Source organism: Scatophagus argus, chromosome 10, assembly GCF_020382885.2.
Source record: "Scatophagus argus isolate fScaArg1 chromosome 10, fScaArg1.pri, whole genome shotgun sequence".
NCBI lineage: Eukaryota > Metazoa > Chordata > Actinopteri > Scatophagidae > Scatophagus > Scatophagus argus.
The window spans coordinates 11,344,152-11,366,335 of record NC_058502.1 but is presented as its reverse complement, the minus strand read 5'-3'; the positions used below and the strand labels follow the sequence as shown (position 1 = coordinate 11,366,335).

The window sequence follows — 22,184 nt, the reverse complement described above, 5'->3', positions numbered from 1 at the left end:
ACACGGTTGTGGTTTGTAGCCTGACATGCATATGTGCAGCATGCAGAGGACTTTCTTGACCGTGCAAATACACCACCAATAGAAAGCAGTAACAAATAATATGTTGATACATTACACATTTAATTTCCCCCTACCTTAACATAGTAATAGAAGCAGCAGTTGTGTGGAACAGTCACAGGTGAATGTTTAACATAGAGAAACACAACAAGCAGCGTTTGTGGTTGTTTTAGCTCTGAGGCGGAGGTGTAGGAGAGCTGCTGGATATGGAAGTGTGATGATTAAGAAATTACAGCTTTTGTTGAATGGGGGGTTAAGCAACTTGCAGAGGTCACTTTCTGTAGACATGTGATGAATTTACAAAGAAAGAACAAGACAGGAAGAGAGAGATGTGAAAAGTCATTTCTAATAAACCACCCACATGCACACACAAACCTCTGTCCATTAATTAAACTAATTTAATTCTGTCGACAGTCCCCTCATTTCCACTGTCTGATAACTATCATTCATTCGGCTTCATGGTTTCTTACTTTATGTCTGTCTCTTTTTCCTACAATCTCTTGTTGTTTGCTCCTGGTCTTGTTACAATGTCAGCTATTTGTAGCAGGAGATGATTAAGTGAATTCTTTGGCCCTTTTTCAGCAGAGTAACTGCCACATGAAACCGCTTTCTGTCAGAGTTTGGGATGCACTCCAAGGAGCTGTTTCAGGAAAATTATCTGTGAAACGGGCAAACCCACGTTCATAAACGGGTTTTGGAGTGGGGGTGTAAATCGTGTTTCATCACGGCACGATATTATGTCAGTTCTTTTCACAATAATACGATATTTGCTGATATCACAGTGTCTGCCACGATATGATTTTGCTTCAGTTCAATTCAGGGGCCTGCAGTCACCATTATTAACTTAAGTCTGTGGCATTTTACATTGCATAAATTGGCTAAGTGCCTGGCCGACTTAGCTTAACAAATATTCACACTAAACATGATTTATATGTCTTCTTACTCACTGTTGTTTGAGTCGCTGCGCCTCCTGACATATTTATTCCCAAGAAGTAAATAATAAACATCGTTATCATCTTTACCCTTAATTGTCTGTTTTAAACTTTTCTCCATCTGACTCTTTTCTGTCACCTGGCGCGCTAAATGAAGACACTTTCACGTATCCCGCCAATCATCAGTCCAAACGGCCTGTTTTCTCACTTTGTTATTCCATTAACCTCTGGAAACAGGTTGCTTGTCATTACGGTAGATTGTGAAACTGCGGTCTGTGATTGGCTCTGACGCAGAGCAAGCTGAAGGTCTTGGTTAATTACATCTCACCTTGGAAAAGCTGTAGCCTTTTTCCGAGCATGAAGTGACTCGTAGTTTTTTTTTAATATATATTTGTCATGCATTTACAAGTGATGAGAGTATTCCAGGAAACAGCAATTTTGTTTTGCAGGCATTGATGGGATCTCATGGTTGGATTTTCCACAGATGGAAGCCTTAACGGATAAACTGCACTGCAGCTAAAAGGTTTTTTGCCACTCAGGAGCACCACTGTCGCATATTCACGGGTGGAAAAACAAACTCTTATGACTTTCCCATATCTGTGAGTGCCACAATCATGATCACTCTCTCTACTGGAGAACAGATACAGCAAGTCCAGGCAAGTCTCGGAGATACTCTGGAAGGTTAAGATAACTCAAAGGAGATGAGGTCAGGAGATTTTGGGGAAAAAAAACCCAAAACATTTCAGCAGTAAGCACAAAAGTACCTTGAAATGCGTGTGCTTTCATGGATATTTCACAAGAGACTGATAACAGGGTACAGAATTTTTCCTTTTCTAAGAGCTGTTTTTGTCCACTTCAGAGGCCTGTTTGAGCCCTAATTTTTCTTTTTGTTTTATGTTCAGGGTGAAGATTTGCTAGCTTAGCAAGCAGCTCTCATTTGTGACCCTGACCTCTCGCGTTTCACGTCAGGGTTGGGTCGTTGTTGTTGGCATAGGTGAGTGCAGATAGTGTGAGAGCAGCCTCGATGACTGCCGGTCTCTGGGTTTTTGTTTTTTTTTCATTTCTCAGAAGCTGTTGACCTCAGACACAAACCCATATTTATGCTTTGCTTGTGCAATGAAGCTGGTGTGAATCACTACAGTAGGAGCAGGAAGAGTTCAATTCTCTGTGTAGAATTTTGCTAACAAAATAAAAGGCATTTAGTATTGCTGCTTTATGTAAATTGCTCTCTTTACTTTATTTCTCCTTAGTCTAAGTAATTTTTCTTTACGTGTATTTCTAACCTTTGTGGTTAAATGAAATGTTTGCATGTATAAACACTGATGAGAACAATGGTAGTAGAGCCACAGGGATTAGATGATTATTCATTTAGTCGATTGTTAGAAAATCAATAGATTAATCAATTTTCACTCACTTTCAAGCAAACAAACAAACTAAACATACTGTGGTTCAGTTTCTTCAGTGTGGGAATTTGATGGTTGTCTTTGTTGTCTTCTTACATGACAGTAAACTGAATGTCTCTGAGATGAAGAAGGGGTGTGGATGTCTCACCTGAGACCCTGTCACATGAAAAGCATTTTGTCACCATTTTCTGACATTTTATAAACTAAGCAGTTAATCACTTAATCAGGAAAATAGTCACATCATTAACAAGTAAACATTGGCTGAAGCCTTAAATGCTATAGTGTTACAGTTCTATTAATGTAAGGACATAGAATGTAAATGTTTGAATGTTAATCACATTTTTTATTATTGATTTATTCATCAATGAAATGCCAATTACAAGAGCCAAGGAAGCCATTTTCCAGTTATAGTCCAAAACCAAAAGATATTCAACTTACAGTGATTCTGAACAGAGAAAAGCAGCGGGACTTCACATTTGAAGAAGCTGGAACTAGCAAACTTTCTTTTCTTTTAAACATCTAAAACAGATAATAGCTTCTAAAAACTGCTGCCAATTGTCTTGATTTATTGAAACTGACTGTAGTATTTCAACTCAAGCCTGTACGTGCCTTCACATAGCTTATAGTCCAATCTGTCACATCTTCATGAAACATCATGGTGGATTTAACTACCAAAAAAGTTGTGTTGAGGATAGAGACTTTGTGGAGAGTGGACACATTTCAAAGAAACACGGTTAAATTGGAAATGCTTTTATCTTTTTAGATTCTTGCATAAAAACAAGCTGAGCTCTCCTCCCTGTGGGCCATGAACAGAGCCCTGAAAGGAGCAGCGATCCCTCTGAATATGACCTCTCCACCTCCTCTGCCGTACTCTCCTATGCTTCGTTTTCTTACAAGCTCCAGTCTTCAGAGTCCAGTCTAAAAGTTGTTTTATCAAAGCCTGGGGCTGTGAACAGACCCACAGAGGAGGTGCAAAAAGACAGACATAGGGGACTGTGAAACCTGAATCCTTCTTTATCAGAATTATGCATGAGCCCAGAGAATAAAGCCCTTTATAGTCTACAGCCATGGTGGCAGTGAAGATGACACCCAGACCTTGTACTGTGGAGTAACACAGTTTCGTAGAGAGGATTTTAAGAGAAATGGGTTAGAAAGAAAGAGGGGGTATATGGAAATGGTGATGATCTATTTCCTTTCTCATCATTCGTCATCTGTCTGCAGCTTCTCTGCTCTAATCACTGCTCTCTTTAAAAGTCATGGGTACATCTGTGGCCTTGTTATTTCCCAGAAACCCTTGATCTGGGCCTGTCTGCTTATCAAGAAGGAAAGATTAAGAGCAAAGATCATCGATTTATTCTGTCCTTTTGGATGTGCCTTGTTAGCCCTGGCTGTCATCTCCTCTACCAAAGTGAATTCCGATCCTCTACAAATAGCTTTGCTGTACAAATTGCACCCATCGAGAGCTGTATTTACTGTTTTGTGACATTGTATTGAAGACAGTGAAGAGGTAATGACATGGAGTTCGAGACAAACTGTTATGTTTTAGTCCATTAGTGCAGTAAGATCTCGCCTCTCTTTGTGGCTGTAGAACCAATGGTGATAACATGCAAACTTTAATTTTTCTACTACTACTTTTTTTTTTCTTTTTTTAGACTTTTGAATGCTAACCAAAACCCTCAAGTTGTACCACTGCATCACCAGGAAATGCAAGGTTAAGTTTAAAAGACATGATGCAGTTTCAGACTTGCAGCTGACATTTTAGTTCAAAGTGATGGGAATTTGCATACAGATGTTTATTCAGAATTATGTTTTCTCCTTAGAAAAAGTCAGCTTTATGCCTCAGCAGGTAATGGAAACTTTAGCTACTATGACCAATTGTCGGAGAATTTAGAGGTGAGACATCAAAGAAGTCTGAGCTGTGTTTAATTGCACTCCCTTCACTGACCACCAGTAGTTAAAATGTCAGCAATTTGCAGGTAAACACTGCTGATGAAAAATATTCAATCACATAGTTGGATCTCAGAAATCAAATCCAAGCTGTTGACTTATCAGCGTGACCAGGAGCGTGTGTGTGTGTGTGTGTGTGTGTGTATGAGAGACCACAATCCAGAGAATGTGTGTATCTTGTGTTTAAATGTCCTCAGGCGTTTATCGAGACAGGAGGAAAATAAGTACAAAGATGGAGGGAAGCAGAGAGTGATGGAGAGACTTGGCTCATACATTCGTCCTGTATCACCATGGCAACTAGTCGTGGTGAGGACACAAGTGAAGCGCTAAAGTAATTAAGAATTGGAAGCACGTCATGTAGTTTCTTAGTGATACTGTGTGTGTGTGTGTGTGTGTGTGTGTGTGGTTAAATTTCCTCTGGTTTTATACAAGGACGTCAGAGGTAACTTTTAAGATGCTGCTGCTTCTGAACAACATGAGGAAAGTTCTCATGGACAAGAAAAACATCAAAATAGAATAGGTTGTTTTGAATGTGAAACGTCATCTGTTACACATGTAGGCTGATTTGGTAACGTGCATGTGTTGGCAGTTCCTGACATGTTTGTACCTTTGCTTTGTTTTGGACTGTCTCCCTGTTCGAGGATGCTCCTGAGTGAAAAGCTAAGGGTGTGCTTTACTTATGGTAAAGTTAACATTAGTGAGAGTGAAGTGTTTTCAGACCATTTTTGTTTTCCATCTCAGCGCACATACGCTTTCCTGAGCTGTAGTGCCTGTCGCTGGTGCTGGTCTGAATGGGATTCTTCCATATCAGCAGAGTGCAGAGCAGTGTTGCAAAGCGCAGCACACTGCAGGACAGGTAGATCCCAGCAGTCTTTCACATGATACATATAAAGCCTATTTTAACGACTTTCTGATGCCGTGACTGAGCTCTTGTCTTAGCTGTCTGAGGAAAAAATAGCTCCCGCCGCACTCTGGCTACTGCTTCAAAACACATCTGGTTATTGACTCATACATCATGTAACTGGTTTCAATGCCTCAGATAATAAGCTAAGTTTTGGTTTCCCTCGTTGTGGCTCTAATTTTCTGTCGTACTGCAATCCCTGTTTGTCTGTTGGTTGGCCAGGCAACCACTATTGGATGGTTTAACATCAGAACTTTGCACAAACCTACGTGGTCTCCAGAGCCCAGTATTTAATCTAGATCAGAGTTATGCAGATTTTGTAATCCCTTTCTTTTGCTGTCGTCAGTTTGTGTATTGTTCATTTTCACTTATCGGGGCCAGAATTGGAGTATCACACAGAAAAGGCAGGTAAAGAAAAGGCAGCACAAAGAGTGCTCCTCTTCAGGCTTTTATGTTGTACTCTACACATTGAAAGTGCAGAAGATGGAAGTGCTGCATCTGTAGAGTGATGGTGGCTCAGGAGGGATGTTTGAACTGCTGGCTGCATTGTTTAAGAACAGATATGGTTTTGGTTTGATATGTTCCATTCATGCTACATGTCTCTACATTCATCTTTATTTTGGATTAAAAGGCTTGGTTTACCAAATCCATATCCCAATTTTGTATGATCTGAATCACATCTGCTGAACTACCCAGTTTAGAGATTTAATCCTGTCCCGATTATTCTGATCTGTAAATCTGAAATGCTGGGCCCAGAGAGTGAAGCTTCCTGACTATTTGTTTGTTTGTTTGTCGTATCATGAAGGATTTGGTAGATTGCCACAAAATTTGGCTCAGTCACTGATTTTTCTATTAATTTATAAATATATTTTTTCTTTTTTTCTACATATTATGCCATTAATAAAACAGCTTAAAATATTGGGTCTGGTTATATTTTTCCCATGTGGACCTATTGGTTAAGTTTTTGGAGTCTGATTATATAACAACACTGCCATTTGTGGTCTCATGTGTACTTGATGGGAGGTTGTCCGATCTGGCTGTGTTTCTGTGGGTCTACAGTGAATGGACATTTTAAACAGTCTCCCCAGAGAGCTGATTTCCCTTCACAAAGATTTGTTTGTGTCCAAAGCACCACGGCTCTGTAAGACCTGGTCTGAACTCAGCATTATGTAACTGTGATTGATTACTCATTAAGGAACCACGCAAGGCTTTAATACCAACACAGAATGCAGCACAACGCCCCAGTGTCTGTTTATCTCTGATGCAAGCCGAGAACACTGAATGGGAATCAAGAATCATTAAAGCCTCCAAAAAAACCCCTTAACCCTGTTGATTGTTGGCCTGTTTTGCTCCCTGAGTAATGATACTAATATTTTGACGTTTGATTTGGACTTTGGATGGATGCATTATGTAATCAGATTGTTCTCCTTTTATCTTGCGCCAGAAAAACTTGATTTACAGCCGTAAGATGCTCACAGGCCCTGAGCTGCTGAGAAATGTAGCTTAGCTTCGCTTGTTGTTGTGTTTGCTCATTAGAAGATAAACCATGAATCAGTCCTCCATGTGCCTGCTATAGACTATAACAAGATTTCTTCATTTGTATCTCTGTACCTATACTAAGACTGTGTATTGGCAAGAATCTGGCGAACCAATATGTATCACAATACAGGGATTACGATTCAATTTATAGTGATAGATTGTGATACTGTAAGCAAGGTGGCATATGGTTTCTTAGCTTCTTCCTGTCTCAGTTGTCCTTATGCTGGAAAAGTAGGGTCAAATGGCTGAAGACAGATTACTGTCATCTAGCTGTCGGCGACTAAGCATAACATGAACCACTGCCACAAACCTTTGCATGTAAACTATTGGGTACAAAAAAACACACACATACCAGTAGGCTAATCTGTCACTGTTTTTATCATTGAGCTCAAAACACCCCTGCATGCAGATTCTTAGTCTTGCACATTTGTGAAGATTTCCAGTAAAGGCCTGTTTTGTTTTGAATGATCAGAGGTGAATTCTGTTAAACAACTAGCGATTGTATCGCTCCATCCGTTATTGATAAAGTTTTAATGCTGTCCTCACTATGCAGAATGTGTCTGCCGATCGGACATCATTTGTTTCCTGTTTTGAATTTTTTTCACGCACTGAAGCTGTCTTTTTTCCCCCTCTTCTACAGAATGAAAAGCCGCTGGGTCATTCTGCAAGCAGGTCCAGCAATATATCAAAGGTGAGCAGAACACACACAAATGGACAAGTTTGAATGAATGACGTATAACCTTCATCCACCACGGAGAGAGAGAGGGAGAGAGAGAAAAGCAAGAGCACATAAAGGAGAAAGTGAGCTGTGGAGGAAGACAGAGATTGACAGGACAGATATACATGCAGTGGAGTGAGAGCAGCTGATAGATAAGCTGCCTCTCTCACATCACATCATCCCAATCAGAACTGCCTCTCTGATCAGCAACCTGAGAACAGACGTGTCTTTACACCTCGGCTCCTCGGCTCAGTGTGGCTCTCACTCAGACAGGCCATTAAAATAGGGAAGGACACAGAGAGAAGACTGTCTGTGTCCTTCCCTATTTTCCCCCTCTCCTCTTGATCACCTCGTCAGGAAATCCTGCATCGTATCTGACTCCAGGGTTTTCAGTCCATGATCTCCTGAGCCTCTTACAGGATAAACCCTTTATTTGTGCGAGTAGGTGTCAGGGTCACTTCATCACCATGGGGCCGCTCCAGCAATAATGTTTGATCCATGAGCTGGTCACTCTTAAAAAGTGAGCAAGATAAAAATTTATTGCAGCCGAGTGACAAATATACCAGCAATCATTTTCATGGTTACAGTTACGGCTAATCATAAATATTCTTTCCAAAGGCAGTGTCGCAGCAGTAAAACAAACAGTAGCCGCTCTATGTAAACTGACTCACTGATCGTTTATGGGAAACTATCATCAGTTGCTTGAGTCAACTTGAGTTTTGTGCACAACTGCAGTGGGTACAAAGTCTGTCCAAGCTGAAGTATGCAGTGCCACATCAAATGTTTACAACAGTCAGTACACTCATAAAAAACGTGAGATAACAAACAGGAACTTGTCTTCACGTGGTAGACCTTTGGTGGCTGGTAACATTATGTAAAATGATACCACACCTAATTAAAGTCCAGATGAATTGTGACAATGGGTGTGTCAAGCATTCAACCTGATAGCCAACGAATGAATATTAAGCTCTGTGCCCCTGAAGTCATTGGTTGAAATTGGTTGGTTCAGGTCTACATAACAAAAACGCGACATATTTTCTTTTACAAGAAGAAAAGTGGTTGGATTTTGATATGCAAAAGCGTTTTTTTCCCTTTTCTTTTAAACAGGTGCACAGTATAATCAAGGATGTGAAATAAAAGAGTTAAAAAGGCTTTTTTCATTTCATCTCGACTCAACTGAGATGTTCCTTTTAAAGGAACAATACAGCATTTTGGGACTCTTTATTTGCTCGTTTTTTGTCAGCTAAACATGAGGCAACATGAGACAACCAGCCTGGCTCAGTGTTACGGTAATGCAATCAACACGTTGTTTCTCATTTGTTTAATCTGTGCAAAAAACTGAAGAGGAAAATGACAATTAGGACTTGTTTTATGTGCCATACTTTTTCTTTGCCAGGAACAGTAACTTCCTGGAGTCTCCACTTTTTTGTTGTCATTTTAACTTGGAAACAAAGGCCGACCTTATCATTCTTAGTGATCTGTACATGAACGGGGGGATTTAATTAGTTAGTGATCGATGGACACCATTGCATTGTCATTGAATGTCCTACCCACTAGTTCGCAATTCTTCTGATACATGTGTGTAATGGAATGATGGACATACTGTATGATCAGGACTCTTAAGTTTGACAGCTTTGAGTAATAATCAGCAGTCTGTCTGCCAGCTGGTGTTTCTTGCTCCTTCCTAAAGGGAATAACCACAGACGGGCTCGTTTTAAATCTGTACTAACTGTTCTCTGGGAGCAAAAAACTGCCACAAGTCTCAGCTGTTAAAGAGAAGGTTGCTGGTTTGAATCACTTAGACCAGTTTGGAGAAGAATTCTTGTCCAGACTCCTGACAGATATTGTCAGAAGTGTAATATATTTCAGTAACACACCATCTCCCTGAAACCACTTTCCCTGGAAGCTGTTCGAATCAGAATATTATCTGTGAGAATACAGAAGATTATTCTATGCATATATGCAGTTTGCTTGCTCTCTGCAGTGCTGGCAGTATGAGATGGAAGATTTTCACATGCAGCAGTGACTCAAATGTTCCTTCTTTTTTGCTGGAAGAATATAAAATGTAGGTCAAGTTCATTTATGTTGCAACGCTCCAGAAAATGAAGGATAAAGGCACTTTTTGGGTCAGTTAAAATTGTACAGCTGCTACAAACTTTACACCAAATTTATACGTGTGCCATGTCTGTATGAGCTGCCGATGACAGTTTAATGGAGGCACTTGACTGACACGAGTTTATTTTCATTCGTTTCCAAATGAGCTCCAGCCGGACTCAAAATAGGGACACCAAAAGCAAACCCTGTGTTACTTCACATGGCACAGATTCAAGCTGAATCACATCAGCTCATGTCAGATCAAATAAAAAATGAATACGCTATCCAATTGTTGACCTACTTAAAAGATATCTCTCTACATAAATAACCACAGCTCAACTTGGGAGGAATATTTCGTAACATCTCTGGCTTGGCTTGACAGTAAGTCTAGGTAATTTGTTGTTGTGAGGCTCAAACATCCAAAGAATTTGTTCATTCTGTCGAAGCATCTGTTCTAGTTTTACAGTGATAACCAGACCAAGATACTCGTAGTCTTTCTCGATTTCTAGCTAATGAGTTTTTTTTTCGCTTTGATGGTGACTGAACTGCTGGTGTTTTCTTTAATCGAACAGCCTTCTCCTCTCAGACAAGAGGACAACTCAGAAAAACATTTGCTTTCTAAGTATCCAGTTACTTGTGACACTTCCACAGTAATACCTGTCATGAGACACAAACACCAGGAGACGGAGAGAGGCAGATTTTTATGATAACAGGAAAACAAGCTACAGCATTTATCCCCCCACACAGTGACAAGCTCACTGATGGAGGCAGTTGGGTGTATGGTTTTAGATATACAATGGTATGAAAAAGTTTGGGCACCCCTGATCATTTTCAGGATTTTCCTTTATAAATCATTGGTTGTTCGGATCAGCAATTTCAGTTAAGTATATCATATAGCAGACAAACACAGTGATATTTCAGAAGTGAAATGAAGTTTATAGGATTAACAGAAAGTGTGCAACAATTACTTAAACAACATTAGGCAGGTGCATAAATTTGGGCACCACAACAGAAAAATGACATCAATATTTCGTAGATCCTCCTTTTGCAGAAATAACAGCCTCTAAACGCTTCCTATAGCTTCCAATGAGGGTCTGGAGTCTGGTTGAAGGTATTTTTGACCATTCTTCTTTACAAAAAATCTCCTGTTCAGTCAGGTTTGATGGTTTCCGAGCATGGACAGCCCGCTTTAAATCACACCACAGATTTTCAATAATGTTCAGGTCTGGGGACTGAGATGGCCATTCCAGAACGTTGTAGTTGTTCCTCTGCATGAATGCCTTTGTAGAGTTTGAGCAGTGTTTGGGGTCGTTGTCTTGTTGAAGTATCCAGCCCCGGCGCAACTTCAACTTTGTCACTGATTCTTGAACATTGTTGGCAAGAATCTGCTGATACTGACTGGAATCCATGCGACCTTCAACTTTTACAAGATTGCCAGTACCTGCACTGGCCACACAGCCCCACAGCATGATGGAACCACCACCAAATTTTACTGTGGGTAGCAAGTGTTTGTCTTGGAATGCTGTGTTCTTCTTCCGCCATGCATACCGCCCCTTGTTATGTCCAAATAACTCAATTTCACATTCATCAGTCCACAGCACCTTATTCCAAAAGGAAGCTGGCTTGTCCAAATGTGCTTTAGCATACCTCAAGCGACTCTGTTTGTGGCATGTGCGTAGAAAAGGCTTCCGCCGCATTACTCTCCCATACAGCATCTCCTTGTGCAAAGTGCGCTGAATAGTTGAACGATGCACAGTGACACCATCTGCAGCAAGATCATGTTGTAGGTCTTTGGAGCTGGTCTGTGGGTTGAGTTTGACCGTTCTCACCATTCCTCGCCTCTGCTTATCAGAGATTTTTCTTGGCCTGCCACTCCGGGCCTTAACTAGGACTGTGCCTGTGGTCTTCCATTTCCTCACTATGTTCCTCACAGTGGAAACTGACAGCTTAAAACTCTGAGCCAGCTTTTTGTATCCTTCCCCTAAACCATGATGTTGGACAATCTTTGTTTTCAGGTCATTTGAGAGTTGTTTTGAGGCTCCCATGTTGCCACTCCTCAGAGAAGATGCAAAAGGGAGAACAACTTGCTACTGGCCACCTGAAATACCCTTTCTCATGATCGGATTCACCTGTGTATGTAGGTCAAGGGTCAATGAGCTTACCAAACAAACTTTGTGTTCCAATAATTAGTGCTAAAGGTACTCAAATCAATAAAACAACAAGGGTGCCCAAATTTATGCACCTGCCTAATGTTGTTTAAGTAATTATTGCACACTTTCTGTTAATCCTATAAACTTCATTTCACTTCTGAAATATCACTGTGTTTGTCTGCTATATGATATATTTAACTGAAATTGCTGATCCGAACAACCAATGATTTATAAAGGAAAATCCTGAAAATGATCAGGGGTGCCCAAACTTTTTCATACCACTGTAAATGTATACATGTATCTAAAGCAAAAACCCTCCTTATCCCTCATCTTCTCTGTATTTGTTTGTTCATTGATCTGTTTATGCGTGAGGTGTTTCTTTAAGAACAGTTTAGAAAGAAATCGTCTGTGGACTTGTGAAAGAAGGATGAGAAGTTAAGGGCAAATAATGAGCATTTCTGTGGAATAAAAGAATGGTCATTGTTGAACGTATAAAAGCAGCTTTGAAAGCTTTAGCAGGCTCAGGATTGCCCACTGATTTGGCAGGAGTTGATTTTCCACTCTGCGAGGTCAGGAGGCTTAGCTGTAGCCGTTTCTCTCTTTAGCACAGTGCCAGGGAGCTGTGTGATGCCTCCGACTCTGTTTGGAAAGGAATTAAACTATTACAGTCCTCATAAAGACACAAAGCAGCGACCCATAGCTCTGTGGGCTGCCGCTGATAGTCGGCCAAACATCTGGTGGTGCTCTAAAATTCAAGCTGGTGCAGTTTTGCAGCATTTCAGGCTCCATTGCTGTAGTGCACAACCCGTGTCAGTCCTCCAGATCTCTACAGGACTGGATCTGTTGAACTTGGCACAACACCGATGTTGACATGAGGCACAGTACCAAGCCACTATTCTAAAGAAAGTGAAGTTAATTGTTAATCTCTTGGAACACAACATAGTTGGTTTTGTTTGCTCTGTTGAATTGCTGGCAGCATTGATCATTTTTACAGCTTTATGCTGAAGCCGCCTCTGGTCTTTTGAGAAGACAGACTTGAATGTTTTATTGTAAAATGCTTTTGGTGAGAAGTGCCGTTATTCCTCGACAGTGATGTTGATGAGGATAAGAAGAAGTGGTCACTTTGGGATTGTTTCATAAATAAATTACATTTTCTGCTTGTCTCTTGGCATCTAGTCAACATCTGTTCCGTTCACACAGCCTGTTCAGAGTTGTGTGTGGCTTGTCAAAAGCTTCTCACAGGGAGGCAGTGATTCATTGTCCTTTTTAAAGCTTTTTAAGATTTTAAAGTTTAGAGCTCTCTCCAGGTACAGATGGACATGGTAGGAAGGTATGTTTAGTAGAAAAGAGGATAATTTACGCATTAGAGAGGTTAAATTAGTAGTTATGAATTTGGATACTTTCACTAAGGACTTAATAGGTGTTTATAAAGTGAGAATAGGATAATGCGGCTGGATTATATCTAATTACCACATCAGAGCCCAAGAATCAAGTGAACCAAGAAATAAATGATGAATTTAAGTATGAATTTCTTTTTTGCGCACTCTGCTTTTCAAAACAAAGCGTCGAGGCCACCTGAGTGACTTCTTCAGCAGTTGTTGAAATATCATTGCAAGCACTCATTTGCTCATCAAAGGTCCTTCTCACAAGAGAGGACAGGTATGAGAGGGCAGAGGCTTAACAGAAATCTGAGGAGTCATACAGGTCGTTAGGAAGTTAATTATCACTAACTCCACTATGTTATCATCACTCTGTTGTTTGACTCAGAGGTTGAGTTAGTTCTCGTTTGGCCAGCTCACATGAGGTGCAAACGTGACCGATTGACAGAGGCAAGGTGGTACTGGAACATGATGTTTACACAGCAAGAATAAAGTTAACAATGAATACCGTCTGGTGTTATGAGTGCAGTCATGATCAACCTCTTTTTTTTGTCAGCTTCTATTCAGATATTCAGTCATGTGATGCTTTAGCTGAGCATATTGGTCATTAGTTTCTCAGTCTTCCTCACTGTTGTAGAGCTGAAGCAGCATTTTCCACCAATGTGGTTACATATACGCCAGTTGCAAAAAAAAAAAAAAAGTTTTACTGCTTTGATCTGGTTAGTTTGTCTCTCACCCGCCTCAGGAATCCCACAGGAGATGGCCTTGAATGTGTGAACTTTTTAAATAAGGAAATAAATTGAAATATTAAAGATAAATTAAAAGATTTGGTGAACCTGCAGCCTTCGTATAAGTATTAAAGAACGATGGTTGAACAGAGAGCGACTGCATGTGTGAGAAGCTGTGCTATTTGTGTGTAGACATTGAATTGTCTATCGACTGGTTTCAGGCCATGAGCTACACATTTCCCGTTAGTTAGAAATTAAATCAATAGGTAATTAGTTTCTTATTGAAATGGGCCCCCGCGTCTTTATGCTAGCAACCCAAACACCATCCGTCCTGTTCTTTACCGTCCGTCCCTGAGCAGTATGCCACGCAGGGAGAGCACTGGGACACTAGATATATTGTTAAAGGAGTATTTCAACATTTTGGTAAATACACTTATTTGCTTCAAGAGTTTGATGAGAAGATCGATGTGACTCTCCACTAGCCTTTATTGACCCGGTCCTATAATAATCTCTGTCCTTAATCCGTTTATTTATTCAGTTCACTACTTTCAACTTCATGATGTTCCTCAAACTATTCTCATGTCAAAATGTCAAACAAGCATTAAAGTTTTAACCCTTTAGGGAAAAACTTAAATGCTTGAGGTCTGAGGTATGTAAGTATGTGTCAGCAGGATGCTGCAAGTGACTGTAGTAACTTTTAAAGACGTTTGCTCTGGAAATGATGATGCATCAGAGACTACTGATGATGAGGCATTTGTTTTCATTCCGTTTGTTAATCAGAACCATTAAAAGCATAACTGTAGCATGAGAGTGACTCTCCTAAAACTTCAATCTTCAACTTCAGTTGAAAGTGCAGTTAATTGCACTTTATATCTTAGTTTCATAATTTTGACCATCTTTTCTATCAGCATTAATACCATTGCTGCAACATTACTAAAATGCAAACAGACAGGGCAAGAAGAATGGGCAGCCAGACAATTGTACAGGTGTAAAACTACCTACCAGAAATAAAATTATTACCAAAACTGTCCATTGTATACATCCATCATCATTTAGAGTCTAACCTTCTGGTTCAGCGTTGACCAGCCATATTTACTATAGTTGTGTGTGCACAGTTTCCCTGTGTTATGAAGGATTATGTCGTATTCATATCATATCGTTCAAATCGTAATTACAGCAGCCCAGAAGAAAAAAACATCCAGGTCAGCCTCAGGCTTATAATTCCAGGTTGGATATACTGGGACAGCAACAATATCTTCCACTTGTTAGAAACACCTGCAGACGTGACGGCTAAACAGTGGCAAAATGGCTGTAAAGCCATCAATGGCTCTGCAGTTACATCTAAATAAAATCCAATATTAACACTAATAGATTCAATTCAACTCATTTAAAAGGACTTGCACAGTCTGTTTCACTTGGTAACGAACCGCTCCAAATACATAATACTGCTCAAACAATGAACTCGGGGTCTTTAAGTGATGTGATTACAAGGCTTGAATTGACCTAGAGTAATCTGTGAACGCCTCAAAATGGAGTATTTCCTGTTCTTCTCATCATTCTGACATTTAAGACATTTCACAGTTTTTATGTAGTTAACATTTCACTTGTTTACAACCTGTCTGAAAACCTTCAGTCAGTAAAATCTTATCACAACCAATGGAAATGGTAGCCAGATCTTTGCGAATGAATAACATGTTGTAATAAACCATAAACCAGAAATGTTCTTATTAAAGGGACCATTTTAACTAATCCTCCCCATGTCATTTGTGTAAAGTAAACACTGGTGAAAACTTAATTTGGTACTGCTGAAGGTGTTTTTGTTATACCAGCTCAAACCTGCAGATGCATCCGTTTGAAAATTCTCTGGAGGAGGCTAAACACGTCTACAGCCTCGCATCCTCCAGCTGCGCTTCTCTCTGGGCCTCATTCTTCATAAGTCTCCCTCTGTCTTTCAGTCTGTCTCCTCTTTGGCAGCCTGGGGTTTTTGCCTGATCTGTGGTGTACTGAGGCAGATTTTGCCTGGCACTGCTCTAATCAGATAGATTTACTGGTATTGCCAGCAGTGTTTTTCCATTTTATCACCCTATGTGTCAGTGCTCTCATTCTTTCTGTGAAGATCAGATTCAGGCGCTGATAGCCACGCAGGATACTGTCCTGGTGGTAAGAGAAATATGATTTGGTATTAGTCTGATGTATGCTTGCCTGTTTATTCAATGATGCATTAGTTATTACTGTATTTATATTTTTGCACGTGTTTTGTTCTGGCAGGCGGGCAGCCCGACTTCAGTCAACGCTCCATGCAGTTTCTCGAGGACGTCTGTTTCCCCATCCAGCCAGGACATCTGCAGGTATGAATCACTTAAACCTCATTCAGCTCCATTTATCAGTCCATCACTGGTGAAGAACCTTTTCTGTGGGTGATGTTGGTTTTCCCTTGAGATCTCACATTTGGAAATAGTCTTGGTTGTGTGTAACCTGCTGTGTAATGGATTTAATAGTAATAATGTCATGTAAAATGTCATCTAGTGTTTGGCATTTTCATGCAGATGCCCCCGAAACCTTCTATCTTCTTTTTCTTAAAGTTCTTTTGTTTTCAAATGCATGATGTCTTTTCCATTTCTCTTTTTTGTTTTTTCCCGTTCCTTCTCCTGTTGTCCTTTACCATTGTCGTCAATCACATTCCTCTCTCCTCTCAAACACACATGCACAAACACTTTGACAGCAGCAGTCAGGATCAGCACTGTCAGAAGCAGACCGCAGTGGTCCTGTTGAATTCTAACGGCAAAACCTGTCAAGGTTCAGGAAGTATTTCAGTTGCCACCCTTTGCACAGACACCCTCACAGCCTCCAAACACAACAAGCAACGAGACTGGCGCTCCCTGATCTGCCCCTCTTCCGTCAACATCCACCCCAATGGCTCGCTGAGGTTTTCGGTGTCCCTGAACGACGTGGGTCAGCGTGTGGACAGTCTTTGTCGAGGTCTGCACTTTATAGACCGCACCTGCTCCGAGGGAGAGCTGGAGCTGAAGCCGGAGCCTGCTCAGCCACCCGGCTTGGATCAAAGGGCTCACACACTCAACGGCAAGCTGGCTTCAGCACCCCCACACCAGATCCCAAATCCGGCCTTCTCAACACGCACCCACCCCCACCTTGTACCTTCCTTCACCAACAACTATAAATACATGCTGGGCATCCCTCCCACCAGTTGTCTCCCATATGACCCTTCTACCACTGGCCCTCCTCCTCCTCCCCCTCCTCTGTCCAATACCCACCTCCACCCTCATCGTTCTCCGAGCACCAACTTCCTCCGTCTCCTCCTGCCCTTCTCTCGATCCTCTACTTCGGCCAGCCTGCAGTGCTCTGAACTAGGTAGTTACACTTCTCACCTCCACATCACCAAGTCCTCTAGTGCCCTGCTGGAAGGCAGCGAGTCAGGGTTTCCACCTGAGGATCTACTGGGAGATGATGACGTGTTTGAGGAGAACCAGTCAAGTCCAGCTCCAAAGGGAACGGGCCAGCTAGCAACCCCAGAATCACACACCATGGCTGGTTCAGTCGCTCTTCTTGCCCCTCTGTGCTATATGGATGAGGACAGCGACTTAGACTGCTGCCCGTCCCCTTTGTCAGAGAAAACTGAGCCACAGTCACCCTATTCACTATCTGGAGACTGCTGCAGGTGGGTGACTGTCTGCCTGGATGGTATAATCCACACCCATCCTTCCTGTGACTTGGTAGAGCCCAGACTACCCCTGTGCCATTGCGTGGCAGTGAACCCCCAAGCCCCGTGGAGTAGTGGAGCGCTTCTCATCCTGTAGTACAACTACCCAGCAAATGTCTTACACCACAGCAGTATTTGTCCTCAGAACCCCCAAGCAGAGTGAGGCTGTTAATGAGAAGAACCTGACACATAGATGCTTTAGTCTGCACACACTGTATCTACATGCAACTCCTCCTCCGCTGTCCTGATTCAACCCGAATGTGTGTCTAGAACAGAAATGTGACCTAATTTTATTTCATACCATTTCATTTTCACTTCACTCTCATCTCCGTGTTCTACCATGTTTATCAGTGTGCTGTCAAGCTCTGTTTTTTTAAAAAATTATTTTTCATCGTTACAAGATCGATGAGGCATTAAAGTATCTTACATGAGCTGTGAAAATTTGTGATTGATTTTGCCCGTAAGCTTTAAACTTTGCCGGAGAGGCAGGAATAGGAGGCACTGGCAATGTTTAAGGAAAAGATGAAGAGGTGGAGGTTGGGGTCAAAATTTATTAGCGCTGAGGAACAGAATGTGTTTCTGGCGGGGAAACAGTGGAACAGAGGCAGATGGGATGAAATAAACAAAATTGAACTGATGGAGTCTATTTGATTGGGTCAACAGCGCCAGCATCAGTCTTTTACACTTTATGGTCTGTGTGCAATCTAATAGCCATGTAGGTAAGGACATATTCTGAGTAATATTTGTTCACAGACCAGGTCAGGGTTGAGGTTCTCAGGAAGTACTCTTTCAAGAAAAGGATTTTTTTTTTTTAGCTCTAATGACAAGCCCTTCTGGGTTACGGTATTTGTCTGTCAATATTTTATACGTGAGCTTATTTTTAAATACAGAGGAATGTTAATTATATTTGTCTGTCCCGTCAGCTGTGGTCTGTGCGAGTACTCTGTTCCAGATTATACATCAGCTGTGGGTTGAAACATGAGCTTAGAATTGGAAAGGTGAGGGCTGAAGATCAGGCAGATTATTGGCTTCAAATAGTCTCTGACTGTACACGCACACCCACACGCACAAACACCAACACTAACACATTGTGCCAGCTGTCTGTCAGGTGGCTTGAAGCGTGATCTCTGAGAAAAGAATGACCTCACCTGTTAAACTCTGTGTGTGTGTGTGTGCATGCACGTGTTTCCCACAGATAAATGGCATGTAAATGATTGTCTAGCTCTTTTGTTGATAGCATTCCAGAAAGTAATAGCTGGATGAGGGGTGTCTTAGTCTGTTTCCTTATTGGAAATGTGACTTTTAGAGAAACTTAAAGGTACGTGTTTAGACGCAGTGTTCCTCACCATACATCTTGTGTGTGTATCCTAACAAATGTATGAAAAGCATTTCCATCCTCTCCAAAGATGATTTCTCTGAATATTTTAATAACCTGCATTGCTTATATCCATGTCATTCAGACCCTTTTTCATTTGATAGATGCGGCCAACCTTTGAAGTATCAGTTATTACAGTCAGGCCTTTTTACCATATCCAGTTCTTACATCTTGCTTTGCCTCTTTGTTTTTCATACTTTATGGATCACACACTCTACACATTTCCATTACTGCCCTCTGTGGTCCTTGTGCATATATTAGCCAGAGAGAGCCCAATACAAACAAAACAGAGATAAAGACATTGTTTTTTACAACCTCTAGCATAAAAAAAGGGCACCACAGGTCACCTTTAGCTGAGAATACACACCAGCTGGGGTCTGTGTAGTTCCTTAACCTTCCTCCAAAAGATAAATTTCTTTTCAGCAAATTTAATATTCTCTTTTAAGGCAAGCATAGCCACACAGATCTAATAAGATGGGCAGGAAGTGGCTTCCAGTGGTGCTTCTGCTAATTGAATTGTGTTTTTCTGTGATCAGAGTGTCTTTGGCAGAGTGTAGAGCTTAAACTGTTCCAACTGAAAACGGGCTGAGAACATGAGAGAACAAAATGCCTCAGATGTCACTATGGGGGGGGGGGGCATGTGTGCCCCTATCTGTTTAGCAGAAATGCGATAACAGATTGGTGTTGTAAAATTTATTTGAAAATAAATACATAAACATGCACAAACAGGAGAAAAGTACAGGGAAAGAAAAAAGAGAAGAGGAAGAAAGCGAATTCCTCGCCAGGGCTGAAATGTTGCCGAGGTTGTTTCCTCCTCAACTTGTAGTGCTTGTACTTTCCTGACTCCTGATTTTTCTTCTCACATTTTAATATTGATGTACTGTTATCGGCGCCTGCGCTATCTTAAAATTGCTGTTAAACAGGGAGTGTTTTGGCTGCACAAGAGATACAAATTAAATTTTAACTTCCCTCCTGTGCCTGACGGTGCCTGGAATGTGCTGCTGACACAGACGGGAAATTTAGCTGGAAATTTGCAAAAGGGTTTGGGGTTATTCTACGAATCGAGTTTATCTGTACACTGTGAGATTTTTATCTTCAAAGTGCTTTTTGCAAAATCTTTGCTGTTTCTTGCAGGTAAACCTACATTCCTCAGCTGTAGTCTCTTCCACTCATGTTGTTTACTGATCCACTGTGGCTCCATGTGGAGGTGTAGGAATTTTTCTACAGTTATCCCCTCCTACATAAAAAAAAAAATTTACATTTGCATTAAAATAATTTGTCAAATTTGTCCATTTCTGCAGTCACCCAGCGTTGATATGAGCAGCAAGGTCCTGAGGCTGATTTTTTTGTTTTGTTTTGTTTTTTTGTGAAAGAGGAGTACAGTATGTGTGGGATGAAAACCTGCAGTTCATCATCTTGTGATCCATGCAAACAAACGCAAACAAAGCAGCCGAGCCACAACCGATAGAAATAAAACAACAATCTTCCAGAGATGTTAATAGTGCCTCCTCTATCCCTTAATCCCTCAGTCTTCGTTCCACTCCCTACGCGACCTCTTCCAACTGAGAGTGCCGTAGAAATTACTTATTTTTAATCCTCCTTTGTTCACTTTGTCTTTTAATCTTGTAACACTTTGGCCAGATCAGTGAAGTCTGGAAATAGACGTCTTGCCTGCTCGCTTTCGAACATGTGTGGGCGTGCATGTGTGTCTTCATGTGTTCTTATCCTCCGCTGAGCCGGGATAAAGAAAAACCCTTTTGAACGTGCTGCTCTCTTCTCCTTCTCCATCTTTCTTTCAATACTTTGTTTACTCGTTTCTTCCCCGCAGACAGAAGTGCCACTGCTCTCTCTGTGATTCACTTTGGAAAACGCACTCAAGGCCTTTTCTGGTTTATGCATTTACTGGTAGAAAGTGTGGATTTGAAGTTTTTAGTTGAAGTGACTGATTGCATTGTGTAGCTTGTATCCATCCTCCCCTTACCATTGTTCTGTTATCCAAGTCCGAGACATCAGCCTGACCTTTAGTAACACCTTTAGCTGTGTTGTGGCTGAACGAGCAGTAGCTGAGTTTTGGGCTTATTGCTCATTCACTGAGGACCCCCCTGGTCTGAACAGCCGCAACAAGGTCAACATCCTGACATTGAATTCAGAGATCAAAATGACTTTAGCTTTGCTTTCGTGTGTGTGTGATATTAACATAACATTTGCTGCTCTAATAGTCCTCTCCAGCCCCTCATTTTGTCTCTTACTACTGAACGGACTGCTTTGGCAGATTGGGGCTGACATACTGGTGAAAGCGTGTGGCTAGTCTGGGTTCTCACTCTGTCTCTCTGCCACAGATGCACAGCCACACTTTCAGACTGAACAGACACAGAGAAATACACTCCTCCTTAGTGTGGGTGACTAATAGCTCCTGTCCTCCAGCCTGTCAGTCAGTGTCTGATATGTGATCTTTAGGAGGAGGAGAGGGGGCTGGACTGTTTTGCTCTGATATTAAAAATCTGACTCCCTGTCCAGCAGTCCTTCGAGGCACCAGACACCTAATTGAATGTTCCAGTTGTCGGTACTTGTGCCCAGGATACCTTAGCAAGCATCAAGAGGGGCTTAACACAATATCACACCTGTTATGTTCAGTGCAGCTCCACACAGCGGCATTGCAGCAAACATGAGATTTGAGAAGCTTTAAAAATTCGCCTGGATGCCATAACATTGTTGTTGATTATGTTGTCTGAACTCCATCCAAACGCAGTTACCCTTACACGTGACTTGTATCAGTTCATCCAACACTGAGACTAAGGTTTCTCCAGCCGCAGGGTATCTGAAATTAGATTTGATGTGGTCAATCTTGTGCTGCAACGTTTCAAGATCAGAGGAAATTATTTTCTGAAAATGTCATTTCGATTTGCAAATGAAGTGCTTTGAATTAAATTAGTTTGTCTTGATTGAGTTTATCCATGAGGGACATTGTCTTCCGCATTCAGGGTCTTAATATGCTTTTATATTTGTGAAATTATATTCCCATCTGCCATGCTCTCCCAGCACTTTGTCTTATTATATGTACTGCTACAGAATACTACAAGTTTGCTGACACATCCTTAAAAACTGAAGTTTGTTCTAGTTTGGGGAAATATCTGTCAGCTTTGCCTGCCAACTTTTCTCTTTTTGATCTTTCCTCTCCGCTGTCTTCCTCCTATTACAGCTGTCTTGCCTCTAGCTTAGTGTTGACTGTATTCTTTGGCTCCC

General features: G+C 41.3%; 2 protein-coding genes across 5 annotated transcripts in view; both read left to right on the top strand.

Annotated features, from left to right (window-relative positions):
- The window catches only part of LOC124065810 (E3 ubiquitin-protein ligase MARCHF8-like), a 73,109-nt gene that overhangs the window by 42,796 nt on the left and 8,129 nt on the right, over nucleotides 1-22,184 (top strand). For all 4 annotated transcript variants that reach the window (XM_046401598.1, XM_046401599.1, XM_046401600.1 and 1 more), the window contains 2 exons: nucleotides 7,420-7,470; nucleotides 16,117-16,196. In XM_046401598.1, the coding sequence (XP_046257554.1) occupies nucleotides 7,420-7,470; nucleotides 16,117-16,196 (131 nt within the window). The remainder of the gene's footprint in view (nucleotides 1-7,419; nucleotides 7,471-16,116; nucleotides 16,197-22,184) is intronic.
- Nucleotides 16,203-22,179, top strand: LOC124065808. The gene has a single exon (XM_046401596.1). The coding sequence runs from the start codon at nucleotides 16,389-16,391 to the stop codon at nucleotides 17,661-17,663; it is 1,275 nt and encodes a 424-aa protein (XP_046257552.1). The 5' UTR covers nucleotides 16,203-16,388; the 3' UTR covers nucleotides 17,664-22,179.